Consider the following 24445-nt stretch of genomic DNA (forward strand, 5'->3'; position numbering starts at 1 on the left):
GGCGACCTGTGCTGTGCAGGACATAGATTCCATCCCCGGCATCCTAGGCCAGAGGAGAAGTAAAGATATGTTTCTGAGATGGTCGTGTAGTCTTTAGGAATTTAAGTCTCTGTTTTTCTTGATCCCTAAGGCCCAGTTTAGGCTTTTTAGGAATTATGTTTTTATCACGTACATTTTAGAGCCCTTGGGTGGTGCAGTTGGTTAAGCGCTTGACTATTAACTGAAAGGTTGGCAGTTTGAACCCACCCAGAGGCACCCTGGAAGAAAGACCTGGCGATCTGCCATGGAAACCCTATGGAGTAGTTCTACTCTGCACATGTGAGGTTGCCATGAGTCAGAATAGACACCACGGTAATTGGGTTTTTGGTTTGTACATACACTTTAATAAAAAAGATCTCTCTGTGAGGTTGCCTAACCACTGAAAGCTCTGAAATGGCTTCATGATGAGGAATGAATGCAAGCATTTCCTGGACTAGCCAGGCTCTGAAAGAAGGAATGAAGAGTCAATTAGGTGTTGTTCCTGGGCAAGGTGGGCAGGGTGAGGGACAAGAGGCTTTTGTTCCTGCTGAGGCAGTTCCCCTTTAATGTTCTACTCAAGCCTGTTTGCTGAAGCAGTTGGCTCTGGTGTTTCAGAGCCAGGATGGAGCAGGATCTGCATGTCCCCTGGGCAGGACACTTGTGAGGTCCTCTTACAGCCGGCCTCCTGTTTCAGGGGCGGAGGCTTTGGTCCTGCCCCCAGTGCACCCTGCTGGAGCCTCTCCCGGCCTTACGGTCCATGCTGGTGTAGGCACTCTGCCCTTAGGTACACTCAGCCCCTGTTGGCCAGGCGATGACTGCCCAGTGGGCTTCGGGTGGCCCAAGGACGGCATCAGAGAAAACCAAAGGATCACAGCTGCAGGGAGCTAGGACTTGAGCTCCATGGCCGTCACCTGTCTGAGTAATTTGTCCTTGTCAGAAATAGAAGGCCTAGCCTCTGCTTAGCAACGAGTGGTTGCTTAACAGTGTTCAGGAACTACTCTGTCCCTCATTCATTTCATCCCAATTAAGGCTCTGGGCCTCAGAGACGGGCTCTGCCAGTGTGACCAAAGCTCGGCCAAGAAGCCCCCAGTGCCTCTCGGAGGGGCACCCTGAGCACTCACCTTTGCTGGTGACCAGCAAGCTCCATGCCAATGCAGGCCAAGTGTCCAACCTAGAAGGATCAATGATGAGGTGTGTTTTTTTGTTTGTTTGTTATTACTTTAGTAAAAAGATGCTCTTTAAATTTCTGCTTCTCCAGAAGGTTCCTAGGTTCCTGTGTCAGTTGCTTCCTAGGGTCCTTTGAGACTTGTACCTTGTGGTTGGTGGCTTTTTCTATGACCCTCAGGTGTGGTGTAAGGTATGAACTTTCGCTAGGAAGGAGTCTTGGGTCAAAACTAACTTTGTGGTAAATAAGCCAGGAAGGCATCATGGTTGTTGAACTCAGCCAGAGTCAAGGACTTGCCTGAAAATCCCTTTCATCTGCCGAGAAGCAGACATGACTCCAACATAAGTTATCACCTCACCCTTGCAGCCATCCGTTCTTCCCATCCACCCTCACCCCCACCCCTGCACTGTTGATGAAATCACTGCATTTTGTGTGGACTGTATCACGCTACCACCACCTGTCCCTCTGATGCATGCTGAAAGCAAAATCTTCTGGGCCCAAGTCCCCTGTGGTCGTGTTGAGGGACTTGGCACTGAAGAGTCTCCCGAGTAACCATGCCGATCCAAGGACTCTTGGATTGGGCCTCTTCCCTTGTAGATAGGTTGGAGAGAATGATAAAATGTGTTACCGCAGTTATATCTTGACCCCACTGCGGTTGAGTGCACGTGTGTGCGTGCGTGTGTCCCTCCCTTCCAAGCAGAGCTTGGAGTGACAGCAGGCGCGGTGGTGATTCTCTCCCTGTTCAGTTGCAGACCCAGGGCGTACTGTCTGGCCGACAGCGATGAGGAATCTTCCAGTGCTGGCTCCTCCGATGAAGACGACGCCCCAGAGCCCAGTGCGGGAGACAAACAGCTCCTCCCGGGAAGTGAAGGGTGAGTGGGTCAGAGCGTCTGGGGCCCCCAGGAGGCCAGGGCAGCAAGTTGGAAGTGAGACTTCTTTCTTCCTTCCTCTAGGATTGTCCTTCCTCCTTCACACTGAGTGCATGTGTTTTGTACTAATATCTACTGTTGGCAGCTTATTAAATTATAGTCTGCAAAGCAAAAAGCAAAAACACCTGTATAGCTTTCCTTACTGAAGAAGGTCTGAACCAAAGTGGCTTTCTCCTGCCCTTTGAGTAAATAATCGAGAAGAGGCAGGGCACGTTTATTACGAGCACATCCGGGTCTTCACAGGAGCAGCTTACCCAACAGCTCCCCCTGGTGGTCGACCGGGAGCATTGCTCCCTTTAGGTGGGTGGCATTGGCTTTTGTTGAGCTGCTAGTTCCTACAAACCTGAGGCATTCAGATGATTTCTTTTGTGAATTCTGAAAACGTAGATGACTTGGCTGATATTTTGGGTCATGAACTTCATTTCGGGGGCCCCCTTTGCCTATGTCTTAGACTGTAGAATGACCAAAGTACTTAAATAGCCTCCCTGTAAGAATTTTTAAATGTTTGAAGTGAGTCGAAGAAACTATGATTATAAAGAAGCTTTTATAGGAAAACATCAGCCTGTTCACTTTGGAAATCTTACAGAAGAGGAAAAGAGAATGCAGATGTTTGAGGATTTCGTGCTAAAGTTTGTGTGTGTTATTTAAAATTTACCTGCTTCACCTTCTTAAGAATGATTACTTTTCACCACCGACATACCATTCCTGAGACTCTGGAACTGTTGAGGATTCTAAAAAGCAAATATCTTCTCTTCTTAGAGCAGTTTTATGGTCTGATACAAAAAGTTAATGAGTGGTAGCACATCAGCTTGATGTGACATTTTTCTTTAAAAGTTCCTAAGTCTTTTGAAAAGTAGTTACCACTCATAGTTGGTATGGCATCAACTAAAAGGCGGTCTGTTAATTACTGTTTTGTGTACCTGTTAGTAGCAGCATGATTTAGTGTTTGCTGGCTAGTGACGGTGAGGTATTTCTCTAATAGGACGGTGGGTGTATATTCAGTATTTGAGTGATGTAAAGGGAGATGGGTGAGAAGCCTTCTCTCTTGGCAGTCTGAGGACTTTGTCTAACTCTCCATTGTAAAGACGCAACTGTCTGACATTTACACCTTTTCCAGGGCAGTGATCCTTAACTGGGGGCATTCCACAATGTCTGAAGACATTTTTGATTGTCCTAACTGGGGGATGCTAAATATCCTGCAGTGCACAGGACAGCCCCAACAACAAAGAATTACCAAGATGTCATTAGTGCTGCACTTGACAAACTGTGGTCTAGAGTAACGTGAATGAAAAGCCACAAGGTTTTTACTTGAGAAGGAGCAAAGTTTATACTAATGACCCTTTTGTTCCTGATTTGAAGGTATGTTGGAGGTCATCGAACAAGTAAGATTATGAGATTTGTAGATAAAATTACCAAGTCAAAATATTTCCAAAAAGCAACAGAGACAGAGTTCATCAAAAAGAAGATTGAAGAAGTTTCTAACACACCTCTGCTGCTAACTGTTGAAGTGCAAGAATGTAGAGGAACCTTGGCGGTCAACATTCCACCACCCCCGACTGACCGGATCTGGTATGTAGAGGGGCCCTCAGGGACAGGAAGTGATTCCCCTCGTTGGGTGATTGTAAAAGTCCCAGCCTGCTTAACCTTGAGATTATGAAAAGTACCTTTTCCTGGGCACTTCCAAACATTTTTCATGGAACCTTAAATGTTAGTTATAAATCTGGCTCTACTTCCTTCCATCAATGGCTAATTCACATTTAAAGATTCATTTTGTTAGGAAAAATTTAGGTCAGTACATAAAGTTTGTGGAATAAGCTCTTTCTATTCTTGGTCTTCCTCCTCTCTAAAGCCAACTCTTCCACCAGTAGTAACAGCTGCTGTTGGTAGAACCGTTATTCTCTGCCTGGCCTGCATCACCTGGTCAGTCCTCACAGCAACCCCTCTTTACAGGTGTTGATCACCCATCCAGGCTTAGGGAAGACTTCCTGAGTAAGACCTGGATATTGAGGAGGCAGGAGCACATCTACTCGGTTATTATGGTAGGAAGTCCAGCCAAGGAGCCGTCATCTGGTGAAGTGGTGGTTCTCAGAATCACCTGAGACTTGTTAAAAATCAGATATGCCTAAGGGACTGGACAATGGGCTGGAGAAAGATGCTGATGAAGAGTGAGCTACTTATACCAGGTGGACACTTGAGACTGTATTGGCATCTCCTGTCTGGAGGGGAGATGGGAGGGTAGAGAGGGTTAGAAACTGACAAAAGGGTCACGAAAGGAGAGACTGGAAGGAGAGAGCGGGCTGACTCATTAGGGGGAGAGTGGATGGGAGTATGTAGTAAGGTGTATGTAAGCTTACATGTGGCAGACTGACTTGATTTGTAAACTTTCACTTAAAGCACAATAAAAATTATTAAAAAAAAAAAATCAGATATGCCTGATCCATCCTCCAGGAGTCAAGGGTGGGGGAAGTAAGCCAGGGTTGCGAATCACTGAAATCACTTATATCATGGGTCCAGCAGAAGAAAATCACCGTATATTTCCATTTAAAATGTACTTCCCAAGTCCTATAAAATGGGCATAAATGCATACAGTGATTGCATAAGAGACCTCATTGTGCCATAAACTGCAGTCATGGGAATACAGCCTGCTCATCGTTCAGTGAAACCAACATGCTAGTGTCCCTGGTGCCTCAGAAGGGTTTGTAGGAATGATCAGATGAAGATTTTTGAATTGACTAACTGTTCGGTGATGGCGGTCGCTGTTCCCAGTAAAAACAAAAATAAAAACACCTTTTCAGATTTTATTTTTAAAAATGTTTTCATTGTAAAAAAAGGATTGGTAACAACAAGATTAAAAAAAAAAAAAAAATTATCTTACCATCCATAACCACTGTTAATGCTTTAATGTATAGTCTTCCAAACCTTTAAAAAAAAAAAAAAATTTTTTTTTTTTTTAAAGAAGAAGGGTTGATCCAACATTCCTTCCCTTTACGCCTAAGCTTTTGACGTCTCAGTTACAGCGAAAGGCCTCTAGGATAGCTATGCCGAACTGTTTGCACTGAGCCACAAAAAAATAAGTAGAGATATTGAGTGTGTTTAGAAACTTGTATTGCATTTTGACATTTTTATTGTATTTTACAAAAATAGTGATCTGTGAAAGGCTGAAGTTTTTAGGTAATTTGAGAGCACACACTGTCTTGTCTGAATTCCAACCTGCTCCATTGGGAAGCTGTAAAATGTGTGGCGTGAACAGCAGGTTACAGAACATTATTTATTTATGTGCTCTTGTTAGGAGTGGGAACCAAGCCCACTTCTCTCTGATCCTGTCTTGGGGTGAGATCCTGAGAGCAGCAGTGTCTTTTTCTTCCTGCTTATATGCTTTTTTTTTTTATATGCTAGTGTAGCTTGTTTTTTAAAACATGTATATACTAAATCAACCAAACCAATTCTGACTCTTAGAGACCCAATAGGACAAAGTAGAACTGCCCCTTAGGGCTTCCTAGGCTGTAAATATCTTTCTCTGGAGGAGTAGCCGGCGGATTTAAACTACCCACATTCTAGTTTGCAACTGAGCGCTTAACTGCTGTGCCACCAGGGTTCCTTTCCAGACCTATGCTACTTTCATAAAAATAGAAAAAAGAGGACATTGCCATTTTCGGAAAAACAACGACCGGATCATGGACTTCTCTAGTGGTGCTTCCTGGCTGTCCCAGTTTGCCAGAACTGTTCTCAAATCCATCACAGCCCTAAACACATCCAGGGAGCACAGGGAGTTCATGCTCACCATGTGGAATCATTTTCAGAGGAGAGTTTTCAGAACAAGAGAACATTTTAAACCATGATAAAGCTCTACATAAATGAGGAATGTTTGCTATGGCTACTTCAATACTTCCTTTCTTTGCTGCTAAAAGTGGTTGTGTTTACTATTTGTCTTCTTCAAAAAGGTATGGTTTCCGGAAGCCGCCATATGTGGAGCTAAAAGCTCGGCCAAAACTTGGAGAGAGGGAAGTGACTTTAGTTCATGTGACAGACTGGATAGAGAAGAAACTGGAGCAGGAGTTTCAGGTAAACATGTTGTGTTGTCTAGTGTTTCACAGAGTAGAAGATCTTCTGAGTAAACAGGTTCTGAACTTCATTTTTGAGTCAGGATCTTCTTTTGAGAATCCAAGGGACTCTCTACCCAGGAAAGCGCACATATGGTCAAACATAAAAATAAAATTTTAGATACAGCTTCAAAAACTCTGCAACTCATCCACAGAACCCTATCAAGTGGTCTTCAGAGGAAAACTAAAAGGTGTGGATCAAAGAGCAAAATGATGAATGTCATATACCAGTTCTCAATAAGACCTTTTGTAGCAAAGTAACCCTTCCACCTGCTAGGGTTCTCTTTGGACTTTGTTTTCTAATATGGGGCCTGGAATTGGTGAGCTAATAGCAGCCAGCCTGTAGTCAGGGAAGTTGCTCCCTGTCCTTAGATTGTATCCACCTTGCTCACTTGGTTCAGTTCAGCAAACATTCATTGAAGCCCTTCTGCCAGATATCACCCACCCTGGGAATCAGGCCTTGTCCCTCTCCTGAGTAGCTTCTAGTGTAGAGCTCATTCTCCAAGCCTGTTTCACTGCATTCTGCCACCCAGGGTACTAGCAATGTAGCTGAGGCCCTCAGATGAGCTATTTTCATCAAATCATTATCAGATATTTGAGGCACAGTTGTCTTTCAAGGAGGTTTTTATAGATTAGCAAACAATTTACTTACTCTGTAATAAATTTCACTATTTGAAGAAGATCCACATTATTTTTGTGGTGGTAGATTTTGGGTTATTTCCTTTAAAAGTGATATTATTTAAAAGCTAGAGATTAAACATAGCTGATATGCAATTTCTGAAAAGTTAATAGTCACCAAATGGAAAAGCACTTTGAATATAGTTAGGAGAAAGCCTCATGCTGTCACTTTCCTTCTTATCTCCCTAGATCCCACATTAAGAATTCGGGTGGGTCATCCCTTTTAGGTCATCCTCTGTCAGTTTGTCATACTGTGGTGGCTTGCGTGTTGCTAAGATGCTGAGAACCATGCCACCGGTATTTCAAATACCAGCAGGGTCACCCATGGTATACAAGTGTCAGTGGAGCTTCTAGACTAAGGCAAACTAGGAAGAAGGACTCTGCAGTATACTTCTGAAAAAATTGGCCAGTGAAAACCTTATGAATAGCAGTGGAACATTGTCTGATATAGTGCCGGAAGATGAGCCCCTCAGGTTGGAAGGCATTCAAGATACAACTGGTCAAGAGCTGCCTTCTCAAAGTAGAGTCAACCTTAATAATGTGCATAGAGTCAAGCTTTTCGGACCTTCATTTGCTGAGGTGGCACAACTCAAAATGAGAAGAACAGCTTTAAACGTCTGTTATTAGTCGGAACATGGAATGTACAAAGTATGAATCTAGGAATATTGGAAGTTGTGAAAAATGAAATGGAATGCTTTAAGAAAAATGTCCGAGACATTAGTGAGCTGAAATGGACTGGTAGTGGCCATTTTTAATTGAACAGTCATATGGTCTGCTATGCCAGGAATGACACATTCAAGAAGAACATGTAACATGTCAGAAAGAACATTTCGAGATCTATCCTAAAGTACAGTGCTGTCAGTGATAGGATAATATCTATACACCTACAAGGAAGACCAGTTAATATGACTGTTACTCAAATTTACACACCAATCACTAATGCCAAAGATGATGAAATTGAAGATTTTTACCAAACTTCTGCACCCTGAAATTGATCAAACATTTAATCAAGATGCTTTGATAATTATTGGTGATTAGAATGCAAAAGTTGGAAAAGAAGAAGGATCAGTATTTGGGAAATACAGAATTGGTGATATAAATGACACCAGAGACCCCATGATAGAATTTTGAAAGACCAGTGACCTATTCATCGGAAATATCTTTTTTCAACAACATAAATGGCGGCTATCCATGTGGACCTCACCAAATGGAATACACAGGAATCAAATTGACTATATCTGTGGAAAGAGACAATAGAGAAGCTCAACATCACCAACAGGAACAAGGCCTGGGGCCAGCTGCAGAACAGACCATCAATTTCTCATAAGCAAGTTCAAGGTGAACCTGGAGAAAATTAAAAGAAGTCCACAAGACCCAAACTACAACCTCGAGTATATCCCACCTGAATTTAGAGACCACATCAAGAATAGATTTCGTGCATTGAACACTAATGACTGAAGACCAGACAAGTTGAGGGATGACATCAAGGACATCATACATGAAAAATGCAAAAGGTTATTAAAAAGACAGGAAAGAAAGAAAAGACCAAAATGGATGTCCGAAGAGACTGAAACATGCTCTTGAATGTAAGTAGCTAAAGCGAATGGAAGAAATGATGAAGTAAAAGCTGAACAGAAGATTTCAAAGGGCAGCTGAAGAAGACAAAGTAAAGTATTATAATAACATGTACAAAGACCTAAAGTTAGAAAACCAAGAGGAAAGAACACTTTGGACATTCTCAAGCTGAAAAAACTCAAGGAAAAGTTCAAGCCTCAAGTTGCAATATTGAAGGATTCTATAGGCAAAATATTGACCAATGGAGGAAGCATCAATAGAACATGGAAGGAATACACAGAGTCTCTGTACCAAAAAGATTTTGTTGACATTCAGCCATTTCAGGAGGTAACATATGATCAAGGACCTATGGTATTGAAGAAAGAAATCCAAGCTGCACTAAAGGCATTGGCAAAAAACAAGGTTCCAGGAATTGAGAGAATACCAATTGATATGTTGTAACAAACGGCTGCAGTGCTGGAAGTGCCCACTCATCTCTGGCAAGAAATTTGGAAGACAGCTACCTGGCCAACCGACTGGAAGAAATCCATATTCGTGCCCATCCCGAAGAAAGATGATCCAACAGAATGAGAAAATTATTGAACGATACCATTAATAATGCACGCAAGTAAAATTTTGCTAAAGATAATTCAAAAACAGTTGCAGCGGTACACTAACAGGGAATTGCCAGAAGTTGAAGTTGGATGCAGAAAAGGACGTGGAACAAGGGATATCACTGCTGGTATTAGATGGATCTTGGCTGAAAGTAGAGAATACCAGAGAGATGTTTACCTGTGTTTTGATTATGCAAAGGCATTCAACTGTGTGGATCATAACAAATTATGGATAACATTGTGAAGAATGGGAATTCTAGAACACTTCATTGTGTGAGGAACATGTACATAGACCAAGAGGCAGTCATATGAACAGAACAAGGGGATACTGCGTGGTCTAAAATCAGGAAGGGTGTGCATCGTGGGATATATCCTTTCACCATACTTAGTATGCTGAGCAGATAATTCGAGAAGCTGGACTATATGAAGAAGAACGCAGCATCAGGATTGGAGGGAGGCTCATTAACAACCTGCAATATGCAGATGACACAACCTTGCTTGCCAAAAGAGGACTTGAAGCATTTACTGATAAAGATCAAAGACCACAGCCTTCAGTAGGGATTATACCTCAGCATGAAGAAAACAAAAATCCTCACAACTGGACCAATAAGCAACATGATAAACAGAAAAAAGATTGAGGTTTTGTCAAGGATTTCATTTACTTGGATCCACGATTAACACCCGTGGAAGCAGCAGTCAAGAAATCCAGCGATGTATTGCATCGATTAGGCAAATCTGCTGCAAAAGACCTCTTCAAAGTGTTGAAAAGCAAAGATGTCACTTTGAGGACTAAGGTGCACCTGACCCAAGCCATGGTATTATCAGTCCCCTCACATGCATGTGAAATGCATATGGACAATGAATAAGGAAGACCAAAGAAGAATTGATGCCTTTGAACTATGGTGTTGGCAAAGAATATTGAATATACCATTGACTGCAAGAAGAACAAACAAATCTGTCCTGGAGGAAGTACAGCCAGAATGCTCCTTAGAAGCAAGGATGGCGAGACTTTGTCTTATATACTTTCGGCATGTTATCAGCAGGGACCAGTCCTTGGAAAAGGACATGAGGCTTGGTAGAGGTCAGCGAAAAAGAGGAAGACGCTCAACAAGATGGATTGACACAGTGGCTGCAACAATGGACTCAAACATAGCAACGATTGTGAGGATAGCACAGGAGTGTACAGTATTTCCTTATGTTGTACATAGGGTCCCTATGAGTCAGAACCAGCTTGATGGCACCTAACAACAACATCTCGTTTAGGGGTATTGGCTATAAGGAGCAAAAGAAGAGAAAAGGGAGCAGAGATTGTTGTCGTTGAAAAAGTGGTTGGTCTCACAAAATTATGTCACGCGATCTCTGGTGTCATTTCTGTCACCAAGACGATATTTTCCAACTGCTCTTCCTTCGTTTCCAACTTTCACATTCCAATTGCCAGTAATTGCCAATACATCTTGATTGCATGCCTGATCACTTTTAGACTGCAGAAGTTGGAGCAGAGATTGGTGCCTGGTATTTCTGAGACAAGTTAGGAAGTTGAAGGATAACTACTGCCTCCTTCCCACAGCAACTTGCTTGTCTTTGTTTATGCTTTTCTAAGAGAGCAGTACTGAAGATTGAATGCCTTGTGAAAATTCACTTGTATAAAATAAGCTTGTAAACAGAGGCACAGCACCATTCCTGTCAATCACTGATTATCCTTCACATGTTGGCTATTGTAGGATTTCTTTTAGATAGTTCTTTTGAATGGTTCTGGTTTGAAAAAAATTTAGCTTACATTTTGATGCTAGGAGCTAAAAGGATAAATTCACTTGTGTTCTGGACATAGTAATTTGGAAATGCGATGAGTCAAGTCGCTTAAGCCAATTTTAATATTGTTGAATATTTATCAATTCATATGGGTACATTTATTATGTGTACGTGAGATCAAAGGCTCCCTCAGCCTCAGGGCTGATTCATTGGGTTCTTGTGCTCATGCATTGAAATGGTGATTCTGCATCACTTTCTAAATTAAAAAAGGGGGCAAGGGAATTAGTTCAGAACATCTAGAAAAATTGTTTCATGTGTATTTTTAAAAACTCATCTAAAGCCTAATGTTAGTAATAGAACAGAGAGCAACAGCCTGAGAAACCATTCTTCCCTAACTGTTCTTTTTCTTTCTACAGAAAGTTTTTGTCATGCCAAACATGGACGATGTTTATATCCCTATAATGCACTCAGCCATGGACCCACGCTCCACTTCCTGCCTCCTAAAAGACCCAGTTGTGGAGGCTGCTGATCAGCTGTGATGGGTGAGAGCTGACCTTTCCAGTGTTAGATCTAGGCTCCTGGTGTGAGGTTCTTGGCTGCCAGCTGTGCCCTAGCACTGGCCTTCACTTGTGCCACAGCTACTGTTTCTCAGAGAACTGCTTCTGCCCTCTGCCTGCCGGTGCCCATTCCACTGTGAGGTGTCATTCCACACGTCCAGTGACAGGTGTCTGGATTGCCTGCTGCAAAGCTTTGACTCTAGGCAAAGGAGACTGAGGACGAATCACCACAGGTTACAGAAGTTACAGGTGATTCACACCATGGCTGTTTTAAGTCTCCCAGTTTTCATGGCGGCAAAAGAGCACATGAAGAGTAAAGCTGTACAACTGGAAGGCTTCTCCTTGCCTTCTCGACTCCTCCAAAGCTTTTCCTCAGGCAGCCAGTGCACACCTGGACATTTTTTTTCACTTTTACAGTTGATATGCACGACTGCAGCCCTTCATGCTCCCCGAGAATGTCAGTGTGGTGATGTGTGTGAAGGTGGGAAGTGGAATCTTGTGAGCTATTTCATTGGTGGTAGAGGTATGCATAGCAACCTACTTTTTTTCATACTAAATTGTGCATTTTGGAAGCAAGCAGCCATAGAACACACACACACTACCGCTATCAGCTGGGGTGGGGACGGTGGGATTGATGTGAACATTAGGCAAAGCCATGTGATCAAACCATCCCAAGCCTTTTTACCAGTGAGGTACAATCACCTGGTTTGTAACTGATCCTGAATGTTCTCCCGAGACACACACACACACACACACAAATGAAAATGTCACCCTACACGATGACCGATTGTCCCTCATAAAGTTGGGGTGGGGCGAATAGGCAGTCTTTCCATTTGGCATTTCCTGTCAGCTCCTGAAGGTTTCGTATAGAAATCCAAAGGCTTTGTTACCTAATTCATTGGTTTGGGATAGCTTTGTGGGCAGTTTCCCTTTCCCATGGCCAAAATGGAGAACTGCTCTTTAAGTATGAGAGTCAAGACCAAAAGTTTGTTCAACATCAAAACACTACATTATCTCAAAACCTAACATGACCTTTCTTTAATATTGCCAAGTTTATTTTGTGCATTTGTGTCAGAATGTTTAGTTTACAAGTTTGGGGGCTCCCTCTAATTGTATAATTTGCTTTGAGAACAATACAATTTTTTTTTGTTTGTTTAAAACTACATTTGATGCTGTAACTTTTGATAATTTACATCTGTGGACAAAGCTAATAGTGGTTTTTTAAATAGCACCTTGCCTGAACATGACTTTAAAGAAATTAATATATTGAGAAAATATATTTGGAACCTTACTGGATTATTTTAATTGCACCATTAAAACATTTGACTTAAAATATTTGACCATTCCAGTCTGGGTACTGTTCTAATTTCTCATTGTGTAGCCTGATTTACCTGTTAAGAGTCCGCATGTCTTGTTCACTGGTCTTTAATGATTTTAGTGCAATAACTAAAGGCAAAGGACTAGATGCACTACTGTGTAAAGAAATTACATGACTGTACCCTGTTGTACTTAATCAAATAGTATGTGGGGATTTACAATCGCTTGCATTGTTTCACAAAATAAATATCTCATGTCAAATACTAGATAAGCATCTAAGTTATTTCTACTGAATCCTATTTTGATAATAGCAGCAATGAATACAGGGCACTTGGGACCTCAACTGCCAGATTCAGCCTTGAACTACTGGGGACCCCCATGCAAGGGAGTGAAACACTGCCTGTTTCTGCACCTTCCCCATCAGTTGTGGCTTGGACCATTGTTATCCACTGGGTTTTCACTGGCTGATTTTCAGATCACCAGGTCTTTCTTCCTAGTTTTAAAGTTTTGCTGTAATCTGTTCGCCATCACAGCAGCAAGCCTCCACTCAGACTGGGGGTGGCTGTGCATGGCGTGCAAAGATTTCTGCCACTGGATTACCAAGGTCTCATCTGCCAATAACAGCTTTCACTACCCAATTGCTGTGGATCAGCACGTTAGGTAGTCTTCAGCCTACCCTTTTAAGGTGGTGGTGGTTAGGTGCCAAGGTTTCCTAGGTTTGTAGTCTTTATGGGAGCAGATTGCCAAGTCCTTTCTGCCGCAGAGCAGCTGGGTGGGTTCTAATCAAGAAGCTTTCAGGTTCGCAGCCAGGCACTTAACCGTTGCACCACCAGGGCACCTTTTATATAAGGTGCTATTAGTTTCACGTACTTTCACATTGCGTGTGAAAGCTGGACAATGAATAAGGAAGACTGAAGAGTTGATGCCTTGAATTGTGGTGTTGGCGAAGAATACTGAATATACCATGGACTGCCAGAAGAACGAACAAATCTGTCTTGGACCAAGTACAACCAGAACCCTCCTTAGAAGGATGGCGAGACTGCGTCTTACATACTTTGGACATGTTGTCAGGAGGGATCAGTCCCTGAAGGACATCATGCTTGGCAGAGTACAGGGTCAGTGGCAAAGAGGAAGACCCTCAAGGAGGTGGGCTGACACAGTGGCTGCAACAATGGGCTCAAGCAAAACCATTCTAAGGATGGTGCAGGACCGGGCAGTGTTTCTGTTGTGCATAGGGTCAAGGGGGAGGACATCATGCTTGGTAGGTGAGCAAAAAAGGGGACAACTCTCAACGAGATGGATCGACAGTGGCTGAAACAATGGACTCAAACAGCAACGATAGTGATGGTGCAGACACAGCAGTGTTTTGTTCTGTTGTACGTAAGTCAACTCTGATTCAACAGCACCTAATAACTGAAGGACGCCCCAAATTAACAGATTACAAGGTGATTAAAGATTTTAGCTGGAGATTTTCTAGGGCAGGATTGCCCAATCCTAAATTTCAGTCCCTCAAATGTGGACTGAGGGTAATAGCACCTATTAGGTGCTGGGAAACCCTGGTGGCATAGTGCTTAAGTGCTACGGCTGCTGACCAAAAGGTCAACAGTTTGAATCCACCAGCCGCTCCTTGGAAACCCTATGGAGCAGTTCTACTGTCACAATGAGCCAGAATCGGGTCCACAGCAACGGGTTCTTCTTTCTCCAGTTACTTAATGCCCAGGCAACAAAGACCTCATGACTTCATCCTCCTCCAAGTGCTACCTCATACTTAGCTGATGCATATTTCGCAGGAGCCCAGCTGAAAGATGTTTCATCAGTGGTAGAATGTGGGTAATTTTGAGTGACTGCGTAATTGTTTAGGTGCTTAATTTATACCCAGCCCATGCATAAAATCTAATTCATCTTCACAGCCACCCTGTGACTGTCAGCCGGTCAGGCTAACTGGGCAGATTAATCAGCCCAAAGCTCCAGACACTTGCTTGGCCTAGTATTAAAATAACCAGTTTGTCCGGCATGGTAGTTTTAGTACAACTAGGTCCTGGCTGCACTTTGGCCAGATGAGTTAAGCTCATCAAGCAACTCAAGACGGAAACCAGTTCCTGCCAAGCACCCCTGGCCTAAGAAACTGCTCAAGGCCAAAGCCCACATCTGACACCTGCTCGGCTTCCCAGCGGAGGCCATCCCATGCCGCGTTAAACTGAGACTGCGTGTCTCAGGGTGACGGTTCCAGACTGACGGTGAAGTTACAGCGCGCCCCTGTGCAACTCGGGGAGGGCAGAGCAATGTCAGGGGCACAGTAAGCTGCAGAGCCTACTATCCCCACCCGTTTCGCAAACACATCTCACCTCTGGGTTTAAGGGTTGAGGCCCATGTCGCAACAACACCCTGAGCAACTTCACACGCCGCCCCGCTCCCCACCCCGACAGCCTGCCTGGATGGCCGCCGTGTAGCTCGCGGTTAAAAGGGCCGTCCTCAGGGAGTTGGAGACCCCAGTTATGCGCGAGTACGTGCTCTGGCGCTGCAGCTTAACCCCCGGCGCCACGTGCAGGCGCGGCGGGGGCTCAAAGGCAGCGCGTCGCCGATAAGAAACACCGACACCACCGCTGGAGTCAAACCATTTTATTGAAATTTCTATTAGGGAGGACGAAATGGGGAAGAGCAATGTGGTCCGACGACCGCGGTCCGACCGGGATCTGCAAGAACGAGAGCACTGCGTGAGCTGATACGCACCCGCCGGCTGGTCTGTCCCCTCCCCGCAGTCCTGAAGGCCCGGCTCAGAATCCAGTTCGCATCACCCGCGTCAGCAGTCTAACACGTGCTTTAATGAGAATGTCATCACTGCGGGCCGCCAGTCTCCCACCCTGCCCCCGGGCCGGCCCGCCGCACAGCCACAGACCTCACCTCCTGGAACTTGCAGCCACCAAAAGGATGACCAACCGCTGCGGCACCGACTTAAAGGACCAGACGGGAGGTGGTTGGGTGGGCTTTACCACTATTAACCAATAGCAAACCAAATTTCTGACCACGTGCATGCAAAGTGGCCTAATGATTGGCCACGCTAGCTTAGTCCTCCAGGGTATAGAGTGGACCCATATTAACCATAGAGAGGACTCTCTAGGAAAGAGGGGGAGGTGTGCGAATCGCGAAGCTTCCCACGAAAGTCTTCCGAATTTATTGCTGCATCTGGGTCGCCAGCTTGTAATTAGATCACCTCTTTACAGTACACAAAAGGAAACTTTATAAATAACAAGATAGTGTTTGGTGCAGTGGTTGAGAGCTAGGCTGCTAACCAAAAGATCGGCAGTTGGAATCCACCAGCCGGTCCATGGGAACCCTCTGGGGCAGTTCTCCTCTGTCCTATAGGTCCAATCCGAGTGGGAATCAACTCGACGGCGAAGGTTTTTTTTTTTTTAATGCCTAAATCGTACGAGGTATTCAGTGCGAGGAGACAAGCTATAAACCAGCATGTAAAAGTGAACAAAACTGGCCCAACCCCGGAATTTAAAGGAACCTCGATGTGGTAGGAGCTTGTGCTTTGAAAATAGACATAACTGCAGCCAAACTCTGATTTTATAATGAATGCGCGCGTGTGCATTTAACCTTTGTGAGACTCAATGTGTGAAAAATTAGACTATCCAATGAAGTTGTGGTAAGGATTAAATGTCAATCGCTTGGCACATTCTGAGTGGTAAACTTTTGTTTTTAAAGGACTGCAGTGATGTGGAAAATGTCTGTGGTTGACATACTTTAACAATGCTAAAAGAGACCAAAGGAAAGAAGGCCCAACTTTGGGAAAGTGAAAAATGCTTCCTAGAAGAATGAACAGATCTGTCCTGGAAGAAGTACCACTAGAATGCTCCTTAAAAGTGAGGATGTTTCATCTCTCCTACTTTGTACATGTTCTCAGCAGGGATCAGTCCCTGGAGAAGGACACCATGCTTGGTAAAGTAGAGGGTCAGCGAAAAAGAGGAAGACCCTCAATGAGATGGATTGATACAATGGCTGCAACAATGGGGTTAAGCATAACAATGATAGCAAGAATGGCATAGGACTGGGCAATGTTTTATTCTGTGGTACATAGGGTACCGAGTCAATGGCACCTAACAACAACAGATTTCTTGGGAGCCTATCGTCACTTCTTTCTCCTGCAGCTGTACTGGGTGTGTTTGAACCTCCAACCTTTTGGTTAGTAGCCCTGGAGAAGGAGCAGTCAGCAGTCTCAATCTCTGGTGCCCTAAAATAGAGATGTGCACAGAGTGCTCTTGGATCACAGGAGGGAGCACCTAGTCTAGTGTTGGAGGATTAGAGAAGGGTTCCTGGAAGTGATGATGATCGTTGAGTCTTGGAGCAGGAAACATAGGCGTTTTTAGCTACAACACTGTGATGAATATGTTTGTACATAAATCTTGGTACACATCTCTGATTATCTACTTAGAACTATTCCCATAAGTGGAATTATTGGATTAAAAAGAATGAACAACCATTCATTATAATTTTAATTGTTATGTTGCTCTTTGTTAGGTCCGGTTGAGTCAGTTCCAACTCATAGCAGCCCTATGCACAACAGAATGAAACCCTGCCCAGTCCTGTGCCATCCTCAATTGATGCTATGCGCGAGCCATTGTTGGACCCAATGTGTCGGTCCATCTCACCGAGGGTGTTTTTCACTGACCCTTTACTGAGCATGATGTCCTTCTCCAGGGATTGATCCCTCCTGATAAGATGTCCAAAGAATGTGAGACATAGTCTCTCCATCCTTGCTTCTAAGGAGCATTCTGGTTTTACTTCTTCCAATACAGATTTGTTCATTCTTTTGGCAATCCATGGTATATTCAATATTCTTTGCCAACACCACAATTCAAAGCCATCAATTCTTTTTCGGTCTTCTTTATTCATTGTCCAGCTCTCGCGTGCATATAAGGCGATTGAAAACACGATGGCTTGGGTCAGGCGCGCCTTCGTCCTCAAGGTGTTTGCTTTTCAACACTTTAAAGAAGTTTTTTGCAACTGATGTGCCCAATGCAATGCATCTTTTGGTTTCTTGACTGCTGCTTCAATGGGTGTTGATTGTGGATCCAAGTAAAATGAAATCCTTGACAACCTCAATGGTTTCTCCGTTTATCACAATGTTCCTTATTGATCAAGTTGTGAGGACTTTTGTTTTCTTTATGTTGAGGTGTAATCCATACTGAAGGCTCTGGTCTTTGATCTTCATCAGTAAGTGCTTCAAGTCCTCCTCACTTTCTCAAGCAAGGCTGTGTCATCTGCATAACGAAGGTTGTTAATGAGTCTTCCTCCAATCCTGATGCCCCATTCTTTTTCATATAATTCAGCTTCTCAGATTATTTGCTCAGCATACAGATTGAATAGGTATGGTGTCTTAGTCGCCTGGTTCTGCTGTAACAGAAATACCATAAATGGATGGCTTTAACAAACAAAATTTATTTCTCTCACAGTCTAGTAGGTTACAAGTCTAAAATCAGGGCCTCAGCTCCAGGGGAAGGCTTTCTCTCTGTTGGCTCTGGAAGAAGGTCCTTGACCTTTCCCTAGTCGAGGAGCTTGTCAGGCGCAGGGACCCCGGATCCAAAGGAGATAAAAGATGGCGCAGGCCACACCCCCGGGAAACTTGCTTTACCTTGGATCCGGGAGGTGACCTGAGTCAAGGTGGTGTTACAATCACCCCTAATCCTGTCAACATAAAATTACTATCACAAAATGGAGGACAACCACACAATACTGCGAATCACGGCCTAACCAAGTTGACACATATTTCTGGGCAGACACAATTCAACCCATCACATACGTTGAAAGGATACAACCCTGACGCACACCTCTCCTGACTTCAAAACCATGCCGTATCCCCTTATTCTGTTTGAACGATTGCCTCCTGATCCATGTACAGGTTCCTCATGAGCACAATTAAGTGTTCTGGAATTCCTGTTCTCTGCAATGTTATCCATAATTTGTTATGATCCATACAGTTGAGTGCCTTAGCATAGTCAATAGAACACAGGTAAACATCTCTCTGGTATTCTCTGCTTTCAGCCAGGATCCATCTGACATCAGCAATGATATCCCTCGTTCCATGTCCTCTTCTAAATCTGACTTGAATTTCTGGCGGTCCCCTGTGGATATACTGCTGCAATGGCTTTTGGATATATTCAGCAATATTTTCCTTGCACGTGATATTAATGATATTGTTTGATAATTTCAGTTGGATCACCTTCCTTGGGAATAAGCATAAATATGCATCTCTTCCAGTCAGTTGGCCAGGTAGCTGTCTTCCCAATTTCTTGGCATAGACGAGTGAGCACTCCCAGTGCTGCCTCCGTTTGTTGAAACTTCTCAATTGGTATTTCGTCAATTCCCAGAGCCTCGTTTTTGCCAGTGCCTTCAGTGCAGCTCAGTTTGGACTTCCTCTTTCAGTACCATCAGTTCCTGATCATATGTTACCTCCTGAAATGCTTGAACATTGGCCAATTCTTTTTGGTATTGTGACTCTGTGTATTCCTTCCATATTCTTTTTTTTTTTTTTTAATTATTTATTGTGCTTTAGGTGAAAGTTTAAAAATCAAATCATTCTCTCATACAAAAAGCCATATACACCCCGCCATGCACTCCCAGTGGCTCTCCCCTTAATGAGACAGCACACTTCTCCTCTCCATCCTGTATTCCCTTTGTCCGTTCAACCAGCTCCTTTCCCCTCCTTCCATATTCTTTTGATGTGTCTCGCATCATTTAATATTTTTGCCATAGAAACCTTCAGTATTCCAACTCGAGGCTTGAATTTTTCTTCAGTTCTTTCAGCTTGAGAAATGCTGAGCATGTTCTTCCATTTTGGTTTTCTATCTCCAGGTCTTTGCACATGTCATTATAATACTTTGTCTTCTCGACTCACCCTTTGATATCTTCTGTTCAGCTCTTTTACTTCATTTTTTCCTTTTGCTTTAGCTACTCAACAGTCAAGAGCAAGTTTCAGAGTCTCTTTTGACATCCATTTAGTTCTTTCCTTTCTCTCCTGTCATTTTAATGACCTCTTGCTTTTTTCATGTATGACATCCTTGATGTTATTCCACTGTCTGGTCTTTGGTCATTAGTGTTCAACACGTCAAATCTATTCTTGAGATGGTCTCCAAATTCAGGTGGAATGTACTCAAGGTCATACTTTGGCTCTGGTGGATTTGTTCTAATTTTCTTCAGTTTCAACTTGAACTTGCATATGAGTAATTGATGGTCTGTCCCGAAGTCGGCCCCGGCCTCGTTCTGACTGATGATGTTGAGCTTTTCCATCGTCTCTTTCCACAGATGTAGTCGATTTGATTCCTGAGTATTCCATCTGGCGAGGTCCATGTGTATAGTCACTGTTTACATTGGTGAAAAAAGGTTTATGCAGTGAAGAAGTCGCTGGTCTTGCAAAATGTAATCATTCGATCTCTGGCATCGTTTCTGTCACCAAGGCCATATTTTCCAACTACCAGTCCTTCTTCTTTGTTTCCAACTTTCACATTCCAATCACCAGTAATTATCAGTGCATCCTGACTGCATATTTGATCAATTTCAGACTGCAGAAGTTGGTAAAAATCTTCAATTTCTTCATGTTTGGCCTTAGTGGCTGGTGTGTAAATCTGAATAATAATCATATTAACCGGACTTCCTTGTAGGCGTATGGATATTATCCTATCACCGACAGTGTTGTATAATTGTTATAATATTGATACATATTGCTGGATTGTTTTCCAGAAAAGTCACAATAATTTATGCTCCCATCAGCAATATATGGGAGTTCCTGTTTATCACATTCTTAGCAGCAGTGAATATGATAATTTCTTAACCAAAACTCAAATCCCGTAGCTGTTGAGTTGATTCCAACTCATAGTGACCTTACGGAACTGCCCCATGGGGTTTCCAAGGCTGTAATCTTTACAGAAGCAGAATGCCACATCTTTCTCCTGAGGACCTGATGGTGGGTTGGAACTGTTGACCTTTCAGTTAGCAGCCTAGCACTTTAACCATTGCACCACCAGGGCTCTTTCATTTCTAAACATTTTTTACTAATCTGAAGGTGCTGGAGAAAAGATCGAAGTTGTCGAGGATTTCGTTTTACTTGAGTCCACAATCTACACCCATGGAAGCAGTAGTCAAGAAATCAAATGACACGTTGCATTGGACAAATCTGCTGCAAAAGACCTCTTTAAAGTTTTAAAAAGCAAAGATGTCACCTTGAAGACTAAGGTGCACCTGACCCAAGCCATAGTGTTTTCAATCACCTCATATGCATGTGAAAGCTGGATGATGAATAAGGAAGACCAAAGAAGAATTGATGCCTTTGAATTGTGGTGTTGGTGAAGAATATCTAATATTCCATGGACAGCCCTTCCTTCTTTACCCCATTAAGACAGAATTCTGGGTATCTTCAGAGGACAATCATCTTCCTTTAAAGCACATACTTTACTTTATGTCCATTGGCAATTAGGGAGATGGTGAGGGGGGCAATTACAACACACTTGTGCATCTGTTGCTGTTGTTGTTAGGTGCCATCAAGTCAGTTCTGATTCACAGCGCCTCTATGTGCAACACAATGAAAAACTGCCCGGTCCTGTGCTATCCTCATAATCATTGTTATCCTTGAGCCCATTGTTGCATCCACTGTGCCAATCCATCTCCTTGAGGGTCTTCCTCTTTTTCGCTGACCTTCTACTTTACCAAGCATAGTATCCTTCTCCAGGGACTGATCCCTCCTCATAACATGTCCAGAGCATGTGAGATGTAATCTTGCCATCCTTGCTTCTAAGGAGCATTCTGGCTATATTTCTTCGAAGACAGATTTATTCGTTCTTCCTGGCAGTCCATGGTATATTCAATATTCTTCACCAACACCACAATTCAAAGGCATCAATTCTTCTTTGGTCTTCCTTATTCATCATCCAGCTTTCGCATGCATATGAGGTGATTGAAAACACTATGGCTTGGGTCAGGTGCACCTTAGTCTTCAAGGTGATATCTTTGCTTTTTAAAACTTTAAAGAGGTCTTTTGCAGCAGATTTGCCCAATGCAACGTGTCATTTGATTTCTTGACTACTGCTTCCATGGGTGTAGATTGTGGACTCAAGTAAAACGAAATCCTCGACAACTTCGATCTTTTCTCCAGCACCTTCAGATTAGTAAAAAATGTTTAGAAATGAAAGAGCCCTGGTGGTGCAATGGTTAAAGTGCTAGGCTGCTAACTGAAAGGTCAACAGTTCCAACCCACCATCAGGTCCTCAGGAGAAAGATGTGGCATTCTGCTTCTGTAAAGATTACAGCCTTGGAAACCCCATTGGGCAGTTCCGTAAGGTCACTATGAGTTGGAATCAACTCAACAGCTACGGGATTTGAGTTTTGGTTAAGAAATTATCATATTCACTGCTGCTAAGAATGTGATAAACAGGAACTCCCATATATTGCTGATGGGAGCATAAATTATTGTGACTTTTCTGGAAAACAATCCAGCAATATGTATCAATATTATAACAATTATACAACACTGTCGGTGATAGGATAATATCCATACGCCTACAAGGAAGTCCAGTTAATATGATTATTATTCAAATTTACACACCAGCCACTAAGGCCAAACATGAAGAAATTGAAGATTTTTACCAACTTCTGCAGTCTGAAATTGATCAAATATGCAGTCAGGATGCACTGATAATTACTGGTGATTGGAATGTGAAAGTTGGAAACAAAGAAGAAGGACTGGTAGTTGGAAAATATGGCCTTGGTGACAGAAACAATGCCAGAGATCGAATGATTACATTTTGCAAGACCAGCGACTTCTTCACTGCATAAACCTTTTTTCACCAATGTAAACAGTGACTATACACATGGACCTCGCCAGATGGAATACTCAGGAATCAAATCGACTACATCTGTGGAAAGAGACGATGGAAAAGCTCAACATCATCAGTCAGAACGAGGCCGGGGCCGACTTTGGAACAGACCATCAATTACTCATATGCAAGTTCAAGTTGAAACTGAAGAAAATTAGAACAAATCCACCAGAGCCAAAGTATGACCTTGAGTACATTCCACCTGAATTTGGAGACCATCTCAAGAATAGATTTGACGTGTTGAACACTAATGACCAAAGACCAGACAGTGGAATAACATCAAGGATGTCACACATGAAAAAAGCAAGAGGTCATTAAAATGACAGGAGAGAAAGGAAAGAACTAAATGGATGTCTTGCTTTCCCCATAATGTGACAGCACACTCCTCCTCTCCAGCCTGTATTTCCCGTGTCCCTTCAACCAGCTCCTGTCCCCACCTGCCCTCTCATTTACCCCAGGCAGTGACTCAGACACTGCCCCAGGCAATATCTCAGACAAAGTTTCTTCAGACACAACTGGGTTAATCTCATCAGATAGGGGTGGAAGGGATAATGATTTTACCGGGGAGGGTTGCTTAGAAGATAAAGATGGAATAATCTCTTCTAATGGGAATAAGAGGGCTGGTTTTGTTGGCAGGAGTGATTCAGTGGAATTCAGGGGCTCAGTGTCTGCAGCTCCCTGATTATCCACCCATACGTCCCCATCTCAAGTTTCAAGATCCCATTTCTTCCCAATTAATGCCCTGACTTTAACTTCAGACACCATTCAAGGTTGGGAATTCAGTTGGCATCGTAATTCAGCCACTCTTACATGAGACTCTGGGTTTAGTTTTCGGCAACATCAGCTGTGTTACTACAAGACATAAGGCTTTCTTTTATTGCACAAGTAGTAACTTTGAGGTCTTTTGTGCGGCATTTAAGCTGTGACTCTGAAGCCCTGAGTTCATCCCTTTCACCACTTTGTCTAACAAAAAGAGGACCTACCAGCCAGCTTCCCTATACTTCTCCTTCTGACAGAATGGTAGAGAGGTATCAACCATGCAATCACCCAGAGCCTCAGTTTTCACCAATACTTGACCTATTGATGGTGATATTTTGTCTGTTAATATTGCCACCTCACACCAGGGATTAGCAGTGCCCGCTTGACTACTGGAGTCAGAGTCATCAGCACCTTTAAGACTAGTCAGACTTGAGAACCAATTTAGAAAACTCATCCTTATAATTGGAAACCCTGGTGGTGTAGTGGTTAAGTGCTACGGCTACTAACCAAGAGGTCGGCAGTTCAAATCCGCCAGGTACTCCTTAGGAACTCTGTGGTGCAGGTCTACTCTGTTCTGTAGGGTCGCTATGAGTCGGAATTGACTCGACGGCAATGGGTTTGGTTTGGTTTGGTTTATCCTTATAATTGTGCTTCTCTAGAACCACTCTCAGTACCAAATGTATTAGGCTGAGTACCAAATGTGAAGCATATATATATAGACACGGAGAGATTTATCACAAGAAAATGGCTCACACAATTGTAGAGGCTGGCAAGTCCCAAGTCTGTGGATCAGGCATGAGGCTGGAGGCTTTCTCCTGACTCACATAGCTGCAGGGGCTGATGAACCCAAGATCAGCAGATAAGACAGCAGGCTGCTAGTTCACAGGCTGCAGAGGCTGATGAGCCCCAAGATTGGCAGGGAATATGGCAGGCCGTTAGCTCAAGTCCCAAGAACCAGAGGTCAGATGATGATGAGCCAGATGCAGGATCCAGAGCAAGCAGGAGAGCTTTTCCAGAATGTCCGTACATATATTGGATGCAGGCCACACCCTGAGGAAACTTCCCTTACAACTGATTGGCTGATCACATCAGATCACCTCATGGAGGCTGACTACATCATTAAAACCAAACCAAAC

The 24445-nt window shown here is 43.3% G+C and overlaps 1 protein-coding gene and 2 non-coding genes across 7 annotated transcripts in view; 1 reads left to right on the forward strand and 2 right to left on the reverse strand.

Annotated features, from left to right (window-relative positions):
• Positions 1–12699, forward strand: part of TEX2 (testis expressed 2) — a 126561-nt gene extending 113862 nt beyond the window's left edge. For 3 of the 5 annotated variants that reach the window (XM_064270908.1, XM_064270909.1, XM_064270911.1), the window contains 5 exons: positions 1048–1209; positions 1930–2055; positions 3472–3681; positions 6054–6174; positions 11224–12699. In XM_064270908.1, coding sequence (XP_064126978.1) covers positions 1048–1209; positions 1930–2055; positions 3472–3681; positions 6054–6174; positions 11224–11346 — 742 coding nt within the window. In that variant the 3' untranslated portion in view covers positions 11347–12699. Of the gene's footprint in view, positions 1–1047; positions 1210–1929; positions 2056–3471; positions 3682–6053; positions 6175–11223 lie in introns of those variants that run through there. The other 2 variants (XM_064270912.1, XM_064270913.1) reach the window with 2 other exon arrangements.
• Positions 12700–15123: 2424 nt separating this feature from the next.
• On the reverse strand, positions 15124–15255 carry LOC111752630 (small nucleolar RNA SNORA76). The gene has a single exon (XR_002787523.1). It is a non-coding gene; the product is annotated as a small nucleolar RNA SNORA76 (small nucleolar RNA).
• Positions 15256–15453: 198 nt separating this feature from the next.
• On the reverse strand, positions 15454–15523 carry LOC111752628 (small nucleolar RNA SNORD104). Its single transcript, XR_002787521.1, has one exon. It is a non-coding gene; the product is annotated as a small nucleolar RNA SNORD104 (small nucleolar RNA).
• Between the last annotated feature and the right edge of the window lie 8922 nt (positions 15524–24445).

The sequence above is a fragment of the Loxodonta africana genome, chromosome 18, assembly GCF_030014295.1.
Source record: "Loxodonta africana isolate mLoxAfr1 chromosome 18, mLoxAfr1.hap2, whole genome shotgun sequence".
NCBI lineage: Eukaryota > Metazoa > Chordata > Mammalia > Proboscidea > Elephantidae > Loxodonta > Loxodonta africana.